Genomic DNA, 18368 nt, shown 5'->3' on the forward strand with positions numbered 1-18368 from the left:
ACTGTCCAGGTGGTTTCCGCTCGTCGTTTTGCTGTACTTCGTAATGCGATGATCGGCTGTAGTTCACCTGAATGTTGTTAACACGCGGAGCGGTATGGCCTTGATAAGATGGCAGGCCTCACTACTCCCTCTGATTTATAATTTCCATTTGGGCCATTAGTGTGTGTTCTGGCTGTTCCATCGTTTTTTGTGGCCTTTGTTTTTTTTTTTTCGAACCCTCAAAGCATTCTTTCCTACGTGTTTGTCTCCCCGTATTCTTTGCATCGTTGGCATAGCGACGTGTAAGAGCGGTTGCCGTAGTTTAAAGGATCAGAAACGATAGGAAGGGACGGAGGGAAAGGTGTGTCGAAGAGACTAAGAGAAACAAAGGGCAATTGGGTCGCGTCGGGGTCAGGCCAGAGGTGTTCTCTGCAGTTCCTCTCCATCGTTTTGGGTGACGATTGGACCCGCAGAGCCGTGGTGCAGTGGAGCGCATCCTCGACCCCCTTAGCCTTCCCTCTCAGCAGTTGTCTGTGATGGGATTCTTCTCGTTTAAGAGCAACGAGAAACTGAAAAGTGGCGCTGATGGAAGGAATGCCACCGGAAGTGGAAGTATCAAACCGTCTGGTCCCACCGATGGCGACGGCGGATTCTCAGGTTCGTCCGGCCGTCCTGTTGCACTAACTGCAGAGGAACATCACGAGGGCGTCGACCCACTAGGATATATGTCACACTTGCCCGTCACTGATATCATAGAGCTCTACACCAGTTTCCGCAACTCACTGCAGGAGTGCCCCGATCTTGTGCAAAAGAGGTATTTCGTGAGCACCGTGAAGACTCTTTCCTCCCAAATGAAACTGAGAGATTTCAGTGAAAAGAGTATCAGCACACATGACGGCACAAAACTGCCGATAGTTAAGCGTGTCTTGAGGGAAGTTCCTTCCGTGCGCTCGCGGCTAGCACTTGCGTTGCAAAATTTCTGTCACGTCACCGATTGGGAGCTGGAAAATGAGGAAATCGAGTGCGGAACTGGTCTTCTTGCCACTCTCCGTGGCGAGTCATCGCGCTTGAGGAGCGGCCATGAAGTAGATGAGGGCGAGAGTGCGGCCAGATTGATCCCGCGTATGGATTCCTTTGATCCAACCCATATATACAACCTGGTTTCGACAACTGATAAGTTACCTTCGATGCAGGAGATGGCCGAACTGATCCGGAGGACGAATGAGTTGCTCCTTCAGGAGGTTAACGTTGTGCTGGTGTCTGCACCATGCGTTGTGGTAGGTGACATACATGGACAGAAAAAGGATCTCATAGACAATGTTCTTGCGGCGGGTGGGCCAATAGCCCCGTGCGGCACCGATGCGGTACCCGAGGGTAAACCTGATGATGGAGCAGCGAAACCCGCAGGGCGGAATTACTTATTTCTAGGGGATATCGTCGACCGAGGTCCAGAAAGCTTGGGTTGCCTCGCGCTTTTGTTTGCTGCTAAGCTAATGGCACCCAAAAGCGTTCATCTTCTCCGGGGGAATCACGAGAGCTCTGAGACAAACCGCAATTATGGTTTCCTGAGAGAGTGCTGGGAGCGGTACCCGATTAATAGTCCGGGGGGCGGTGGTCCTACAGCCTGTACTGGTGGTAACACCGCAATGGACTGCGTGTGGGAGCTTCAAAGTCATCCCCTGTGGGTACTGGCGAATGAGACGTTCCGCAGTCTTCCTCTTTGTGCAGTTGTGACAGGGGAGGCTGCCTCTCCTTCTGCTCTCCCCAATTGCGGCAAACACAGGGAAGGTGACCGTCAGGGCGGCCTCACTTTGTGTGCGATGCATGGTGGCCTTTCGCCTTTCATCGCCGAGAGTCTCGACGGTATTTTGGCTGTTAATCGGTTCCGTGACATTGTCGATGGTCCACTTGCGGACCTAACGTGGGCCGATCCCGTATCAGCGCTGGCTCTGTTTTCTCCTGGAAATGTAGCTGCTGCGGCAACAACAGCTGGAAATGTCGGAAGTGAATTGAGCGATACCAACAACGGTGCCCCGCCTCAACAGCAAGAAGGAAGGTTTCAACATCATCGCATGGCCGTCCAGCGCAGTGAACCCGTTCCCACAACCAGCGCGACTGTTGGCCACGTGCTAAGCTCCAGAGGCCGCGGTCACAATTTCGGTGAGGACGTAACGCTGCGGTTCCTTCGGAAGAATAAAATGGATTTTATTGTGCGTGCCCATCAGTGTGTGATGGAGGGTTATGAGTGGCAGCACCAGCGGCGGCTTTTGACGCTATTTTCCGCCCCCAATTACTGCGGCTGCGGCAACAAGGGTGCTATTCTCATCGTACACGAACGCGGAGACCCCGAGCTGGTGCAGTTTGAAGCAGCTGGTATTCAGATTTGCGGTGCCATTGCGGCAGTGAGTCCGAAACCGTCACCGGTCCCACCAAAGGAATTTTGTAGTTAACGTATCTCAGGGTATGGGCACTAGGGCGGTGAAAAGAAAAAAGGAGAGTGGGAACGTTTAGCGCAAAGTTGAGGCATGTAGGCACTTTCTTGTTTTTCTTTACTTTTCCATATTTGTTTGCTTGACGCTGTGCTGTGCTGTGCTTCCTGTGAAGAGGAAGAAATGTGATGGTGTGTGCGGGTACCACCGCATCGATTTTGTAGCAATGACATATTTGAGTTATGCCCTCCTCCCTCTGTAATTACTTTTTGACTGGTGTCTACGAGAGACCCTCCAACTAACGACGACATCTGGAGGCAGGAGTGCTGCTTGGAATCCGAGCGGATACGGTATTGAAACCGAGCGACCTCGCGCGACTCGCCCGCAGCGTTTGAAATCAATGCAACAGGAATAGGCATCTTTCCTTGGAATCTAATAAGGTTGGAATGCCCATGAAATTACAAGCTTCCTCCACATTTTCTACGCGTAGCTACGCGACAGGGAGAGCTGCAGGCATTAAAGGTTGTGCCGTAAAGATAGCAGTGTTCTCGAGAGAAAGACGGAAAGGCAAAAGGGGTTTGATGCGAAGGTAAATTCTGTATTACTGTGAGTTTTGAAGTCTTCTGCACGTTTGGGAGACGGCGCCAGTTCTGGGGCTTGCAACACCTCCAAAAACTTTCTTGCATGGGCCTCTTGAGTGTAGGGTCTCAGAAGATCTCATATTTATTTGATACAACCTTTAAATTTTTTTGTTTTGTGTGTATTCCTCCAATTTTTTTGAATCTTGGCATGCTGTTTAGTTGCTGACGGTGCAGTCCTTCACATGCGGCAGGCTCAAATCTACGCGTGTGTGCTCGTTGCAACCCTTTGCTTGTGTTGCGGTAACGCATTGTGGGGAGATGCATATGACGCCAGTGAGAGTCGTACGATTAATTCTATCATTTACTGATGCACGTTCATGGGTTCGTTGTTGTGTTCTGGGTGTAATCGTTGGGAAGTGATGCACACAATCACACAACTCCGTCACTGAAAAAATACCTTTTGAGTCATGTACTTGACTTCGTGGGTGCATCAATTGACCTCGCCACTGCGTTCTGCCGGCCGTTTGCCCCTCCATTTATAGGGGAAGGGGGGAAGCGCTGAGGAAGTTGAGGATTGCAACGTTGCAAAGTGCGACATTGTCCGCAAGGTGGATGAAGTTAAGCCTCCCTTCCCCCATCCGTGCTGCTTCTTGTGTCCTGCATCCTTTCGAATTCGTTTCTTTTTTTTTTAATTGTTATTGTTGTTGTTGTTTTGGACCCTCCTCGTCTCAGAGGAAGGTCGAGGATGAGAGGATCGGCTGGGTGCCGCGGACATTGGTGTGTTGAATGAGACGAGCCTCTTCGTGTGAGTTGGAACAAATTGCTGCCAAGCATCGTTGTGGTACGGCCACTTAATCTCCAGGATTGTTATGGTTGTTCTATTTTTGCATTATTAGTGGAGCCTTTAGTGCATTATTTGTTTGTTTCAGCTACGGGCTTTTGGTTGGGGCAGTTTATAAAGCGTCCAGAAGGAATTAGGAAGCGCGTACTTTTCTTCTATGGCTTGCAGGCCGTGTCCCGTTTTTGTTACTAGTGGCATCTGACATTTCGATGGGGGCTACTGCATTATTTTGTTTTCTCCTTTTTCATTTTGGGGTGCTGGTGGTGAAAGCAACGATACCTAGTATTTTTTTCTAACGTCGAACTCTCTGTTCCGCAGCTCGGCGAGGCAGAATAAAATAAAATCACGAGCATGAAGTTGCTGTGCAATTGGGGTTTTAAATGGCGACAACGCAAAACACGAAGATCTTCCACTTTTCCCCCCTGACCCAGTTAATAGCGGGTTCGAGTACAGATATTAGTGTGTACACAAGTGCAAAAGCGCGCACATATTATTCTGCGGAAGCGTAATGCCGCAGCTGCGGGTGGAGTATGCCAAGTCCGGACGCGCGAAGTGCTCTGCCGCATCGTGCAATAAACCGATCTCCAAGCACGAGGTGCGCGTTGGCATTGCCGTTATGTTCCAACCCGTGGGGAGCACTAGCGGTGAACCAACTCTGTCTTACAAGTGGCGTCATGTCTGTTGTTTCACTGAGCGTCAAATAAAGAACGCTGAAGCTGAGGGTGGACTCGACGCTATTGAGGGCCTTGAAGAACTGGCGGAGGTGGATAGAGATCTTATAGCACAAATGATGCGCGGGGAGTTGATTGACCGGATGGATGTTATGGGGCGCGTTGGAGATGTCGAGAACTCGCCTGCCAGCCGTGGTTCCCTAAAGGGAGAGAAGTTTTCCCATTCCGACGGGAGGGCCGCGACAAAACGCAAACGAGGTGATGGGTCCGAGTCAAGGGAGACGGGTTCTCCACCAGACCTATCAAAAAGAGGCAAGTCCAAAAAGGGTGGTGTGGTCAGCCTGACCCCCAGTCGTGACAAAGATACGAATGAGGGTGAGATATCAGATTCTACAACAGAGGAGTTTGAAGTTTCCGTTGAGGCGACGAGACCACCTTGCCCATACGGCAAGGAGTGCTTCCGCACCAGCGTGAGCCACATGGCAGAGTATTCTCACGGGGCAGAATCCGACAGGGCGGTGCCAGCGCGGCTTCGGGCTGTTATAAGGCATTCAGTTTAAAAAGTTGTGTGGAGATTTATTATTACAAAGAACGAGGGGGGAAAAGGCTCGTGAAATACGAACCTTGCTGCGCTCTTCCTTCCTCTTCCGGGGGGGGGGGTGTCAAAAATTAAAAATAAACCTCTTTCTGTCGTTGTTAAACCTGGATATGCATGTGCTTTTACATTTTTACCGGCACCCTTTTTAGTAGTGCGGCTACCTCCCATTTACACCTCTCTTTGGTTGCTCTTTTCCCCTTCCCGCCTTCTATTAATACCTTTGTGCAACTTATATACTACCCTTCTATCAGCTCGTTTCTTGCCTGTCACAACATTTGCTTTTTTTCAAAAAAAAGCAGGGGAAGGGAATGATATCAGTGTACCGCAGGTGGTGATTTGTCAGAACGCAGGGGTGCTTTAGTTGGCGGGTTATTAAGCTGCGTGTGTACCGTATTTTTACCCTTTACAGATCTGGTGCTGCAGTCACGCTGGTTACTAGGTTCTACTGACCACAACGTATGTGCGGTATTAAGCTCTATGGCGGCTGATCAAAAGAAATTGCGGAAATCGAAAAAAGAAAAAGTGTTACGTACGCTTTCACCGCAGTGTATCGCAATCCCTAGAAGCCCGAGGCGTTTAACAGTTCGCGCCGCGATTGTGCAGCTGCCTGGCGTCGCGTCATTGGTGATTTGATTACCATCATTTTTACTTTGAAGTTAAGTTGCCTTCTTCGCCTGGTCTCTGCATGCTATCCGTCTGATTTTTGCTCCACCTCATGGTGTGGGGGGTTACCGTTAAGGGTGGTGAAGAATGCATTACTTCCCAACTTTCAGCATATGAGCTAAGTGTGTGTGTGGGTCAAACGTTGGCGTTGAAATCCGTATGTTCTGCCACCAAATGCACACTGCGAGGAGGAGTTGTATATTGTATACTTTTTCCAGAAATAATAATTGTGCTCAATCGTCTTTCCGTATCCCCTTGGAGGTGCGTGTCGTGTGTGTCATTCGCCTAACTGTTGGTTAGCTTCTTTTTGATTAAGCAACTCCTCTGACACCACATCTGCACACACCCTAAAATATGTGTATATATGCGCCCATATTTATTGGTAGCACCGAAGCAGTAAAGGCATCATGTCCGGGCCTGGGGTTGATTTAACTCCAGTGGGAGCAGTTGCACCAGCGGGAGTTGTACTTCACTCCGGGCAACAGTTTGTAACACCCGGTGCTAATGGCCATGTGATACGTAACTCTCCCTATGGTTCCAAGCGCCCGTTGTACGGGTGGGGTGACCTTTTTCGTCCTGGAAAGACAGCAATTGTCCCCGGGTGGTCAAATATTCACATTGGCGTAAGTTCTCTTAACGCCGTCCCAGGAGCGGACAGACGCATGAGGACGCTGATGACAAAGTACCAAAAAAAGTTTAACTGCCTCGAGCACTGCTATACTTTTCACAATGTGGGTGATGAGGACATGTGGCGAACTTGGAGGGAACTCGCCTTGCTTCCTATGAATTCGGGACCTTCGTCGTCGCCAGCACAGTCTCCGCGCCAGAGGGATAAAGGCACAGGTGTAAAGGAAAAAGCAGATACTCCCTGCAAGTATGCCTGCGGCGAGAAGAGGAGGAGAGCGAGCCAGAATGAAGTCACCACTGCTGATGTTGAAGCCTCCTTCGGTTACGACGATGACGTTGACAGCTGTGCCAACTGTGGTAACCAACACTCGCCTTTTATGTACACAATAAAAGCAAATCGGTACCTCACCCATAACCGTTTGCTGGTCATGGACGATGCCACCAAGGAGCACATTACACAGTTTTTTGTTCAGCGTTGCACCTTACTGGAACATATCCTCGGCCCCGTACTGTTTCAGCTTCCCCCACACTTTCCGAAAACAGGCGAGCATGTGGCTCGCATTGAAGCAGTTGCTGCCTGTTTACCTAAAAATATTCGTGTGGCTGTTGAATTTCGTCATGTGTCGTGGTATGCTGAAGACACTCGAGAGCTCTTGCAGCGTTTGCAGTGGGCACAAGTGGTGGCACATAACCTTGACGTTTCCGCTGGCTCCGTACATGTCGACACGGGAGTTCCTTTCATGTACGTTCGTATGCATGGCCCGCTGGGTCGCAATGTCGGGGATTACGGCCCATTGATTCTTTCGTCGTGGGCAAAACGCATCGTCGAATTTGTGCGTGCCGACCGGGATGGTACCGATGGGAAGGTGGACGGTGCGGTCACACCGAAGCGAGAGGTTTTCTTTTTCTTTAACAATGGTGACTCCAGCGTGGGTGGCACAACCAGCTCTGTTGTGGACGCTACCTGTTTGGCAGAAAAGGTGAGAATGCTCCTGGCGAGGCAGCGCGGAGCCATCCAAGGGGTTGACTATGTCGACGTGAACAGCAGTGAGAGCAGTTGTAACGAAGACGACAGGCGTACTGTAAAGGAGACATTCATAATAAGTGATTAGTACACTTTTCTTGGGTTCAGCACACACACATATATATGGGTACATTCTTATATGCGTTTGTGCACGTATTGGCAGGGTAGAGAGGAGCACATTGTGGATCAGTGTTTGGAAGGTTTCATCTTTCTCAACTCTTCGTTGTCGTTGGTCGCTAACGTATGGAGCACCAACAGAAGGGTCTCTCAGTAATATACAAACAAAAAACATGTTCCCTTTCCCACATTATAGTTAGACCTTTTAGTTTATGGGCTTATTTTTGACTTTTTTTTTTGACACTTAAAAGTGCACATAGACCTGATTTGGTTGTGTGCTAAGTGTCGCGCACCAATCACAGTACATAGTTGCTTGGTATTTCCACCCATCTTCTTGCAGTACAGCCTGAGGCGACGTCCCTCAGCACGTATGTCGTTCCCTAACAAGTTTACACACTTGCATAAGGCGCGTGAGTTTCATATTCAGATGTGCTATTAGGCCGTGGGTTTAATTAAATAACACTTTCGATGCTTACTTGTTTGGACACTTCTCTCCTTTACATTCTGAATGTGAGCAGGGCGTACAGTAGGTGTTTTTTACCTTTTTTTTTTTGCGACGGAGAGAACTGCCTGCTTCTGGTATTTGCGTTAGGTGCCAGTTTCTGTAAGAGGGTCACGGAAACAAGAACGATTATCCGTCAATGCGAGCTGCGAAGGAACCACCTTTGCCAGAGGATATTCGTGTTCGTCTCGACAATCTGAATGGTGGAAGCACCGCTGATGAGTGGAAGGCTGTCGGTAACGATTGCTTTTCTCGGGGCTTTTATCTTAGCGCCATCCGATGTTACACAAAAGCCCTCGATTTGGACTCTAGTAGTGCCGCGGTGTATAGCAACCGGAGTGCTGCTTATCTGAAGAGTACAATGTTTGCTGGACCGGCTCTTGCATTAAAAGACGCGGAGCACGCCGTGCGTTTGGATCCCGGGTGGTACAAGGCTCACCTCCGTGTTGCCGATGCGCAGTTTGGACGAAAGAAGTATGAGGAAGCGAAGGCCGCGTACCAAAAGGTACTGGAGCTGAACAATTCCTGTGTTGCTGCAAAGGACTCCCTGAAGCTTGTGGAGCAAGAGCTTTTTTTGCAGTTTCTTGATGATCAAAAGAAGAAAGAACGTAAAGATGAGCTAAACGGGGGTGATCAAGATGGGGTGAGCAAAGGTGATTCCTTCAGTTGGTCACACAATACTACAGGAAGCGGCAATAATGTAACGGCATCACCAACGCCAAGCAACGACAGGGCGCAAGTTGAGGTTAGTGAAAGCGAGGTCGAGCGTCACATCCGCCTGTGGACACAAGATACCGTCCTTCGCGAGGACCGCACTGGCATGCGTGCATTTGGTGCAACCATAGACGAAGCCGACAGGGAGGCGGGTGTGGAATACAAGAAAAATCTTCTGTCGAAGTTTCGCAACCGACTAGAAACTGATGAGCCACTGCGTTCCAACGTCGAGAGGAGGCTTGACCGGCAGATGCGGCTTGGTGAGAATGTTGACTACCGGAACCCTGAAAAACACCGCGCGATACTCATGCGAGGGACTGATGGTGTGGGGTTGGGCATATCAACAGACGCGTACAAATCTTATAAGTATGAGAGTACGATGTGGTGAGATTGTTATTATTATTATTATTGTTGTTATTTATTTTTGTTTGTTTGTCTGTGCGGAAGAGAAGGTAAGTATTGGTGGGGATGTAGTACGAGAAGTAAGGAAGAGTTGGTAACTGGTTTTGGCAACGCTATGGGGCAGGTGAGGAAAGGATGGGCTGCAAGTATGAGTTGTAGATGTCTACATATTTTTCTTGTTTTTTTTATTTTCTTCAACCACTCGCCCACTGTTGTCGTTTTTTTTTTAATTGTTCAGACTTCCCTTCTCTTTTTTTTTTTCACCCTTATCAACTTCAGGTGATGTGATGTGCCTACGTATTCATCCCACCTTCTTGCGAATGGGTGATTAGGTAGTATTTACTTTGTTATGTGCACAACGTTGCTTTTCTTTTCTTTCACTTGCGCGTGTGGGCAATGCGAATTCATCTACGGTCGCCACCTTCATAAATGAAAAGACTCCTCCATTCGTTGCGTAGGGCTCGACACCTGTATATAAATGTTTATTTATGAACTGTTTTTTTTTTTATGTTTGTGTGACAGTTGAAAGAAAGAGTTTTGCATGCGCGGTTGTAGTTGGTGGTGTGTGGCCCGCCTTCACTTTGTGGGGTGAGTTTCCTCCGTTATTTTTGTACTAAAGAATGGCGATATTCATACCAACAAACATGAACGGGTGATGCTTGAAACAATCGGGGGAGACGGAGGGTCTACCCTTTTTTTTTTTTGCATCAAGGGGGATATCGTAAGGGAACGGGGTCAAGAACAACAGAGCAAACGGAAAAGAAAGAAATGCAACCCGACCGAAGTCAATAGTCGCTAATATTATTAATAAAATAGGCCGTTATTCTCCTTGTTATTCTATTTCCCTCCTCCATTCTATTTACTCTTTGTACCCTCTACCACACTAAAATTGGTTGGTAGGTTAAAGATGTTGTTGGTGTTGGGGGGAAATGAAATGTAACTGACAGGACAGCCAAAGATACAACAACAACAACAACAACAAGAACAGCAGCAGCAGCAATATTGCGAGACGGTCAAGGGAGAAAGGTGAAAGGAAGAGCAAAAAAACCAAGGGGAAGTAAAAATGTTGAACCTGAAAGAAATTTGCGGAATAAAAGGTTCACTCCCTGAGGGGACTAACCGGATGGACTGAATTTTTTACGCACTGAATTTTGATCCTTTCCTTTTAACCCCCTCGCTTTGTTTTCCGTGGAAGTGACGAAGAAAGTTGCGTAGTGTGGGTGTATGTTTTTGTGGTGCTTCCGTGTGGTTGCGGTGAATGATTTTCCCCAACAACCGGCGGTTCTCTTTAATTTTTTTTTCCCCTTCCCTTCTTCTCCCTTCCTCTTTCCTATTGATTTTATAGCCTTATTCCGTAAGACGAAACACTACAAATCACCATGGACACATCCAAGCGTCACATTATTTCTCATCGCTCGGGGTTGTAAGGAATTCTGTTTTACCCGTTTTTTTTTTCCCCACCGTTAACCCTCCTGTCCTCTAACTTTCCATTTCCTTCTCTCCACAGTTTTTTTATACGAGTGGTGTACCCGTGCGTAAGAGCAGGCGAATTCAGGTGTATGTATATATGCATTCCTCTTTCTCTCTTTCTCTCTCTCTATATATATGTGTGTACATGTTTTCTTTTGTTTGGTATTACCTTCGTGAACAGCTGCCTAATATGGTGGAAAATACTCTTTTTTTTTCCCCCTCTCTCTCTCCATTTTTGATTCTGCTACGGAAAAGGATATTAAGGAAGGAGGGAGGAGCGTAGTTCCACCTGAGAGACCGTACGACAAGTGCTAACAACCGGATAACGTCAGCTCAGAGAGGGAAGTAACGAAGAAGAGGGAGAGAACAGAACCCGAGTAACGAAATCGACATCGACATTAGGTAACACTTTCTGGAGGAATATTTGTCGTCTTCTTTAATATTATTTTTTTTTTGTATTTTACGTGTTGCTTTTGTTTATCTTTCGTGTTCGCGTGGTTGGCAGCTGCGGGTGATTAAGAGTCATACGAAACAAAGGCGAGAGTGCAAGGAAAGGTCACACAGCAAACAGAAAAAAAAAATTACGATATTAATAGCAGGAGAAATACGCTGTTGGGTAAGCTCACAAAACGTTGTCGCAGCTGTACAATCCCCCCTACAAGCGCACACATTTATACGAGTAATAATCACCTAAACGCTACACGGGTTCAGGTGTGTAGGTGTGTGTGTAGGTGAGTACCAATGAGCTTAAGACTTGGTCAGCCGACATCCGAGCAGAGAAACCGACGGGTGTTTCTCCGCTTCACCCCCATTGTTAATGAGGGAACTGAAGAAGGCAAACTGTCCTCTAGCCTTTCAACAACTACGATGACTTCGAACACGTCATTAGTTGAGGAGCAGTCGCGCAATATCGCCACTAACGTCGATTCAACCCCCAAGTCAAGTATGCCACCTCTTCCTATCCCTGAAAAGATCGGGAGTAAAAGCAACACACCTCAGGGACTGCTGTCACCGCACAAAGTCATGAAGGAAGAGGCAGGTGCCATGCAATCACCGGACAACATACGCTCCCCTGGAAATAGAAAAAAGAAAAATGATGAATCTCCTGTTCGGCTAAGCACTGATTCCTTAACTCAGCAGGAGAGTATGCACCTTGGGACCATATACACTCGTTACGCCTCCTTTTCACCAAAGGAGGGTTGTTTGGTTAATCTCCTGAATGATGTCACTGGTGCGGGATCTGTTAGCGAATGTGATGTGTGGCTTTACCAACTTGAAAATGTCTTGGGGGTGCCCCGCAGAGAACTGTGCGGCGGAACTCTTGGTATCAGACCAGAATCATCTGAGTCCCCGAAACAACAATCATATGGACCCAGACGCATGTTGACGTATGGTGAGGTGTTGCGTTTCGCAACCTGGTTGAAGTCTGCGCATAAAATGCGCATTGGACCAAGACATGCGTCACTGCCGTCTAATTCTACCCCGGTGAAAGGTGCAGGTAAAGCGGCCGATGACACACCAAGTAAGACTGCCACGCATTCCGGGCGAGAGGTAAAAAAACTGGACGGCATTAAGAGGCCAAAAGAGAGTGCGAAGTTCAATATTGGCTCTGGAAAGGGAAAGCGGGATAGTGGACCCTCCAGGCTGTTCACACCAACTACGGGGAGTAGTGAAGTTCACATGCCCTCCATTGGCAAACGACCGGGTTCGACATCTGTTAGCACGACCACACGCGGTTACAATTTGGAGTTGCAATCTTTCGCCGAATTGGGCGGTGGCTCGGATGGCACCGGAACCATCCGCCTCATTGATTTGAAGCGGATGTTGCAGTCTTTCAGCATCGAGGCCACCTTTGGCACGTGTGTGGGACGGGTGATTGATAAAAATAACACGGGATGCATTACCTTTGAAGAGTTTTTGTGGGTTCTCGAGTTTGGTGTGCGAGGGATGGGCCCAGCGGCTGCTATCCATGACCATCTGGCTGCGCCTCTCACACCTCAAAATGTAGTCACGCCCCCAGTATCCACGGAGAGGTCTCCGGCCTCTGGCAACAAAGGGAGGTCGACCAAACCGTCACCATCAAAAAAAGGCCGACTGGCGGCAACACTTGAAGCAATACGCAAGTCATTTGCAGCCCAGTCCGAGAAGTTGTCTCCATATTTGACCAGCCTCAAGACCGAGCGCAGGTCGAGGAGCGGCAGGCGGTCACCCAACAACCTTCGAAAAGACCGCAGGAAGCTGAGCATCTCACCCTGCCGAGGTCTGCTCACACGCTCTACGCCCGGACGACGCTGTTCCTCACGCAAGAAGAGCCGTGGTAGGTCTCCGACAAATAGAGGTACCGGCAAGAGATTACATACGGCCAGAAAGGATGTAGCACTCGGGGCGTAGAACCTTAACTTTCTGTGTGGTGGAGACAGACAGGGATAGCTAAAGTACGCAATGTGTCTGTGCGTGTGTATGTGTACGTGTAGGTGTAGGTGGGTGGTTATACTTTTCTAGCAACGCTCTTACATGTAGTGAGAGTGCTCCTAAGTGTTTGAGGAATTATGAAGTCAGGAGCAGATGGTAACCGGGGGCGTGCTTGTTGTATGTAGAGGCCCTGTTGCTAATTTTTCATCCGCAAATGCGTGCAAATATTTGAGCAGTGTGGTGTTGGAGGGCGGTACCTATTGAGTAGTTGCTGCGAGGTGGAGGAGTGAGTGTCCTAGTAGCACTGTAAAGGTTACTGTCGAGTGTAGCGGAAATTCGTGTGAATGAAAATCGAAATGGAAGGCAATGGTTGCTGTGCGCGTATGCTCCAGCGTACATTTCTTCTCTTTCGATTATTTAGAGGGGAAACAAGAGGACAAGGACGAGGGAAGTGGTAGAGTGCAAAGAGGGGGGGGGCGGGCCGAGTGATGGTTTCCCCCTTTTCAGTGTTTTACGGTGAGAAGTGGACAGACATGATGGGGGAGTGAGAAGAGGAAAGAGGATGTGTGGGGTAGTGGAATGTAAATATGTGTGATCACTTCTAGCTTATTGTGTTGTATCGGTAAACCGGTCCTGCATGTGAGGGTTGTGAACCGACTACGGCGTTTAATCTTGTTGATTATTTCTAAACTTTTTCATTTGCTTCGCCTTCCACCATTTGCTTGGCATTCCCCCCTTAGTATTCATCGGTTTAAATTCTTTCGTTTGTTGGTTTCTCCGTCAAACTGCCATAGGGCGGCACGCCAATTCGTATATATATATATCTTAAGCTACAATTTTTGTCTTTGCTGCTGTTGTTTTTTCTTTTCCACTGCTTCCCATGCTTAACTTTCTTCGTGGCATGCTTGCCATTCCCCTCGGAGCAAGTACAGACCTGTGAAGAAGTTTAGGAAAAGCCCGAAGATAATAAGGGGAACAAAACGAGTGGCATGGCGAGGCAGGCAAATATGTTAGCTCAGAAGAAGTGTGGCGGCACACCTTTTGTGGCTATTTGCCCACTGCAACAGGCATTTGCTTCACTCACCATTTAAAAGAAACCATGTATCAAAAGTCCTATCATTTGTGTATTCGTGCTTTTTTTTTTTCGGTTTTCGGTTGTTGTTGTTTTTTTCGCCGCGCGTTTTTTGCCCTTGCTGTTTTATCGTCTCTCTCCCCTTCCTTTTCCCCCCTTTTGGTCACTTACCGCCATGAGTAGCAAGCAGACGAGGAAATGAAATCCCATCTTGCACTTGCGTATTTCTCTTCGCACGTTCCATGTGTTCATGAAGTTCACATGCGTTTCTCTTTTCACACCCGGTCATATATATCTTTGAACACCCCTTTGTTAAACTTTTTATGTTATTACCTGTGGTGGGTTTGGGAAGTGAGAAAGCGGGAGGGGAAAGGAACGACTGTAAAATAGTGCCTTGGGGGGGGGGGGCTCTGTGTTGATGTGTCCCTTTTCCTTTTCAGCCTTTTTTTTGCCTTTTCCGCGCATAAAATGTAAGGTGCCCAGGGGCGCATTTTCATCGTTCCCGCCCCACGCATATGTGTGTCAGTTGTGCTAGTGGGTCTGCGCGTAAATGCTAGGATGTGGATGTGGATTTTCAGATGTACCCATATCTGTTCACTCTTGTTTGCTTGTTTTCACTATATATATATATATATACATATATATGGGTGCATGTATATTTGATTAAAGTGCCTCGTTCTGTTTTACCCACACCCCGAATTTGTTTGTGCCACTGTCTTCCCTCTTCTTATACCCTTTGCCAATGCTGAAACTTTTTCTTTTACTTTCAATGTGCCCACCTTCTTGTACACTGTGTGTACTTTCAAATGTGTTCCTGCGTGCGTTATATATGTCATTGTTTTCATGTTTCCTTCCCCTCTATACCCCTCCGTTTCTTTCTTCTTGTGTTTCATCTGCTCACATATGATTTGTAGTGCACGTGGGGTTGCGGTTTCCTGATGCCCTCCTCTCAGTGGGTAATTTGTTTAGCATCCATCCGGTTTGACATCGACATAGGCCCTGTCGTGGATCACGTTGCTCCCCATGACGTTTTAACTGAAGAGGGGAAGCGACTCCTCACGCAGGCCAGTTTTCCTGACTGCAATCCGGAGTACGGACACGACCTTATCTTCTATTTTCAAATGAAGGAGGACTCTCTTGGTGCAAGCAATACACATAGGAAGGACGCTGAAGGTTCGAGGAATGGCGCCAACACATCTGTGTCCACAACCGTAAAGGACCCTACCTTACGCACTCTAACCTCGGCGACAAATATTTATGGAGCAACTTACTTCCGTCAAAAGAATGATGCGTCGGTGCCGCGTGGCTACGTCCAGCAGGCCTTCGTATTGTTGTCTCGTTTGCCTTACTTAGTTGTGCATGAGCTCATTCTGCGCGTTGTAGCTCCTCGCCTCTGTCAGTGTTGTCCGTTCTCGCCTGACACGGAGGTGAAACCGGTGCTGAGTGCTCTGTCGGCCGTACCGTTCACGGCTTTTGAGCTGGACCCTCTCTTTAATCCCACTCAGTGGTCGCAAGAGGGTGTGTTGGAGCGGGCCCTAGAGGAGATTGGGGGCTGGCCGACGCCCCATCCGCACGTTCAGTATGACGTCACGCTCCTTGGTCAGTCTTTCTCATTTATAACGGTAACACGACGGCTGCAAGCACTGGGTGTGCAACGACCAGTAGGTCCACGCCGGCATGTGATGAATTTAGATGGGCGTGTTGTATTTTTAGGAAATAAGCACCAATCAATGTGCGAGTATAGTATGCTTCCGCTTTACACGCTTCTGAATGAGCATCTCAGCAATCTAACTCGCATATGGGAGCTCATACTTTCGCATGAGCCTCTATTTATTTGGAGCAATACACCTTCAATGGCATCTGGTGCTGCAATAGCTGTTGTATCTCTCATTGAGCCGGTTGTATATAACGGCCTTTTACGTCCTTACTTGACGGTGCAAGATGAGTCGTTTGCCTACCTGAGCCAGTTGGGAAAGGCAGAACCGTTCTCACGGAGCGATAGTGTTGTTGTGGCGTCCACAAACCCGTTCTTTTTCCGCGCGTTTGATGGCTGGCGGAACCGACTGACTGTGATGGACAGACTGGCTCGTAGCAGTGGAAGTGCGAAGGTGGTGGGAGGGGAAACTGTTGGTAGCGGAAACGATAGTGATCCCGCAGTGCACGACGACAACACTGTCCCTGTTGTTTCTCGACAGAATAGTGGGAGTGCGTGCCCCTCACCCATACCGGATGGCAACCCGAGCGGGTGCATTCCTTCGCCCGTTTCACCGTTTGTCCTCACGTACGAAAGTTTTCACCCCACCCTGACCGCCGCCAAAAAATCGGTGGCGCGTAGTGCATCCCCCTCTCAACGTGCACACACAGCTCTCCCGAGCGCGCGGGGTGCAAGTTCTTTCACGTCACCGTTCTCGTTTTTAGTTGACCACCGTACGCAAACCGCCGTTCTGCTCAGGCGATTGGAACAGGCGTCACATTTGAATGCAGAGGCTCAGCTGGCTATGCTGAACATGCACAATCTGGATGCTTGTGGTTGCTCAGACGACAATGTAGCCGACGGCTCTGAGGGTGGTGTAGGGGCTGTTGGGAGCGGTGACCACGGAGGTGGAGCGAACAACTTGCGCCAGTTTTTCCAGCATAATATTGCCGATGATATAGTGAGAAAGTTCTTCGTGACGCTAACGCAGGAATTTCTCATGCCCGTGCGCGCCTGGTTCCAGGTGGCAACGAGCAATTTCAACCTTTTTCATCTGTGCGACCCTGCCATCTATGCGGCTCTCTCGTCCGAGTCGTTTTTGCAGTTCCTCAAGAACAGCAGAGAGGGCATACCCTCCTTCCTTTCCCATCACCCGTACAAAAAATACAGCGGTATGTACAAGCGCTTTGCTAGGGGTTGTTTGTTTCAGTCGTTCCTTTTAAAGTTAGTGGATACAAAGATACGACGTGAACTGGAAGAACTGCAGCTGGATGTTTGGGCCGCTGAATATACGACGGAGAGGGAACGAGTGGAGATGATTGTTTCGCTCCTGAAGCTTGTGGAAAGGGAGGTGGCGCATTCCCTGGATCCTGATGTTGTATTTGTCACCTCAGCGGTGTCGTTGCTTGTGGGGATGGCAACATATGTTAGCGAGTCGCTGCGAGATGAGCTGATGGCTGCGATAAGTAGGTTGAAGCCCTGATGATGCGGGGGAGCGGGAGGGTAAATTGTAAGGAAGTGTATGTGTGAGGCCAGAGCAGGACAATAAATATTGCTAATGTAAGGGCGCAAAAGTGCATACGAGTAGGTGCTTCTATTTCCCCCTCCTTTTTTGCCCCTCTTCTCTTTGACCATTGTTTTGCGTTAAATTTTGCTGTTCTTTTTTTTTTTCGTTGTTCTTGTTTCACTTGTATCTGACCTAATATGTTGGTGTCGGCTGAAGGAAAACTGCTTGCCAGAAGGAAAGTTCATTCTGTTTGAGCTTCCCTCCTTCTGAATTAGTGGTCTGCAGCCGCTGGTAAACCCCTTCAACTCTTTCTCTGCACGAGCCATGAAGAATATATATATATACATATATATCAATATGTATATGTTGCAGCCATAATGTGTACTAGCATGGAAGCGTTCGCTTGCCTACTTGGAAGTATGTTGGGGGGAATTGTTTCCCCGTGTTGGCCTGGTGTTTTTTCATCCTCTTTTTTGTTTGTCCTTTGTTCATATAACTCGTTTTGTGTTAGCGATATATATATATATATATATATCTTTCGCCATATTCAAGTGAGACAATGTGCGAAAGAACGGATGGAGGCGTGGGGAGCCGATTCTGTCTGACCGTTGCTTGCCTTTACCTTTCCTTGCTTTTCCACATGTAAACGTTAACTACCACCCTTTGTGTCTTTCGTTACTTCACCCTTGCATTTCCTCGCCTTAGGTGTGGACATAAGGAGGGTACCGCGACAGAACATAGGGGAGTTTTTTTTTGTGCATACGTATATCTGCGTTTGTGTCCTCCTCTCATCAACCGCAATGCCACAGAAACGGCATACCACTTCTTAGGATTCCCTTCGTGACGCGAATATGCGAAGGGGTCCCTTTTTATCTAACCGCTTGTGTGGTTCCGTGCTTGTGCGAAACCATAGGGGTATAGGCGGCGCATGGGGACCGAACTGCCCACAGAGGTTATGGAAGGGAGGAATAAGTGAATGGACATGGACGGATTCATCAAAATTATCTGCCAGTAGTTTACCACCCGTTCACCACAGTTAGTTGCATCGACCACCCATCAATGCTTT

At 48.3% G+C, this 18368-nt stretch overlaps 6 protein-coding genes across 6 annotated transcripts, besides 6 other annotated features; all 6 read left to right on the forward strand.

Annotated features, from left to right (window-relative positions):
- Positions 1 to 515: 515 nt before the first annotated feature.
- Tb10.70.0250 (serine/threonine protein phosphatase, putative) lies at positions 516 to 2429 on the forward strand (the record flags this gene model as incomplete). Its single annotated transcript, XM_817803.1, has 1 exon — positions 516 to 2429. The coding sequence occupies one exon, from the start codon at positions 516 to 518 to the stop codon at positions 2427 to 2429; it is 1914 nt and encodes a 637-aa protein (XP_822896.1).
- A 1909-nt stretch (positions 2430 to 4338) lies between these two features.
- On the forward strand, positions 4339 to 5061 carry Tb10.70.0230 (hypothetical protein, conserved; the record flags this gene model as incomplete). Its single annotated transcript, XM_817804.1, has 1 exon — positions 4339 to 5061. One exon carries the CDS (start codon positions 4339 to 4341, stop codon positions 5059 to 5061), a length of 723 nt encoding a protein of 240 aa, XP_822897.1.
- A 1108-nt stretch (positions 5062 to 6169) lies between these two features.
- Tb10.70.0220 (hypothetical protein, conserved) lies at positions 6170 to 7501 on the forward strand (the record flags this gene model as incomplete). Its single annotated transcript, XM_817805.1, has 1 exon — positions 6170 to 7501. One exon carries the CDS (start codon positions 6170 to 6172, stop codon positions 7499 to 7501), a length of 1332 nt encoding a protein of 443 aa, XP_822898.1.
- Positions 7502 to 8171: 670 nt separating this feature from the next.
- Positions 8172 to 9134, forward strand: Tb10.70.0210 (hypothetical protein, conserved; the record flags this gene model as incomplete). Its single annotated transcript, XM_817806.1, has 1 exon — positions 8172 to 9134. One exon carries the CDS (start codon positions 8172 to 8174, stop codon positions 9132 to 9134), a length of 963 nt encoding a protein of 320 aa, XP_822899.1.
- Position 9135: 1 nt separating this feature from the next.
- Positions 9136 to 9165: a microsatellite.
- Positions 9166 to 10108: 943 nt separating this feature from the next.
- Positions 10109 to 10148: a microsatellite.
- A 905-nt stretch (positions 10149 to 11053) lies between these two features.
- Positions 11054 to 11081: a sequence feature (AT_rich).
- A 278-nt stretch (positions 11082 to 11359) lies between these two features.
- Positions 11360 to 13009, forward strand: Tb10.70.0200 (hypothetical protein; the record flags this gene model as incomplete). Its single annotated transcript, XM_817807.1, has 1 exon — positions 11360 to 13009. One exon carries the CDS (start codon positions 11360 to 11362, stop codon positions 13007 to 13009), a length of 1650 nt encoding a protein of 549 aa, XP_822900.1.
- A 1711-nt stretch (positions 13010 to 14720) lies between these two features.
- Positions 14721 to 14747: a microsatellite.
- Positions 14748 to 15040: 293 nt separating this feature from the next.
- On the forward strand, positions 15041 to 17278 carry Tb10.70.0190 (hypothetical protein, conserved; the record flags this gene model as incomplete). The annotated part of the gene is made up of 1 exon (XM_817808.1): positions 15041 to 17278. One exon carries the CDS (start codon positions 15041 to 15043, stop codon positions 17276 to 17278), a length of 2238 nt encoding a protein of 745 aa, XP_822901.1.
- Positions 17279 to 17633: 355 nt separating this feature from the next.
- Positions 17634 to 17667: a microsatellite.
- Positions 17668 to 17815: 148 nt separating this feature from the next.
- Positions 17816 to 17837: a microsatellite.
- Positions 17838 to 18368: the final 531 nt, after the last annotated feature.

This window comes from Trypanosoma brucei, chromosome 10 (assembly GCF_000002445.2).
Source record: "Trypanosoma brucei brucei TREU927 chromosome 10, whole genome shotgun sequence".
NCBI lineage: Eukaryota > Euglenozoa > Kinetoplastea > Trypanosomatida > Trypanosomatidae > Trypanosoma > Trypanosoma brucei.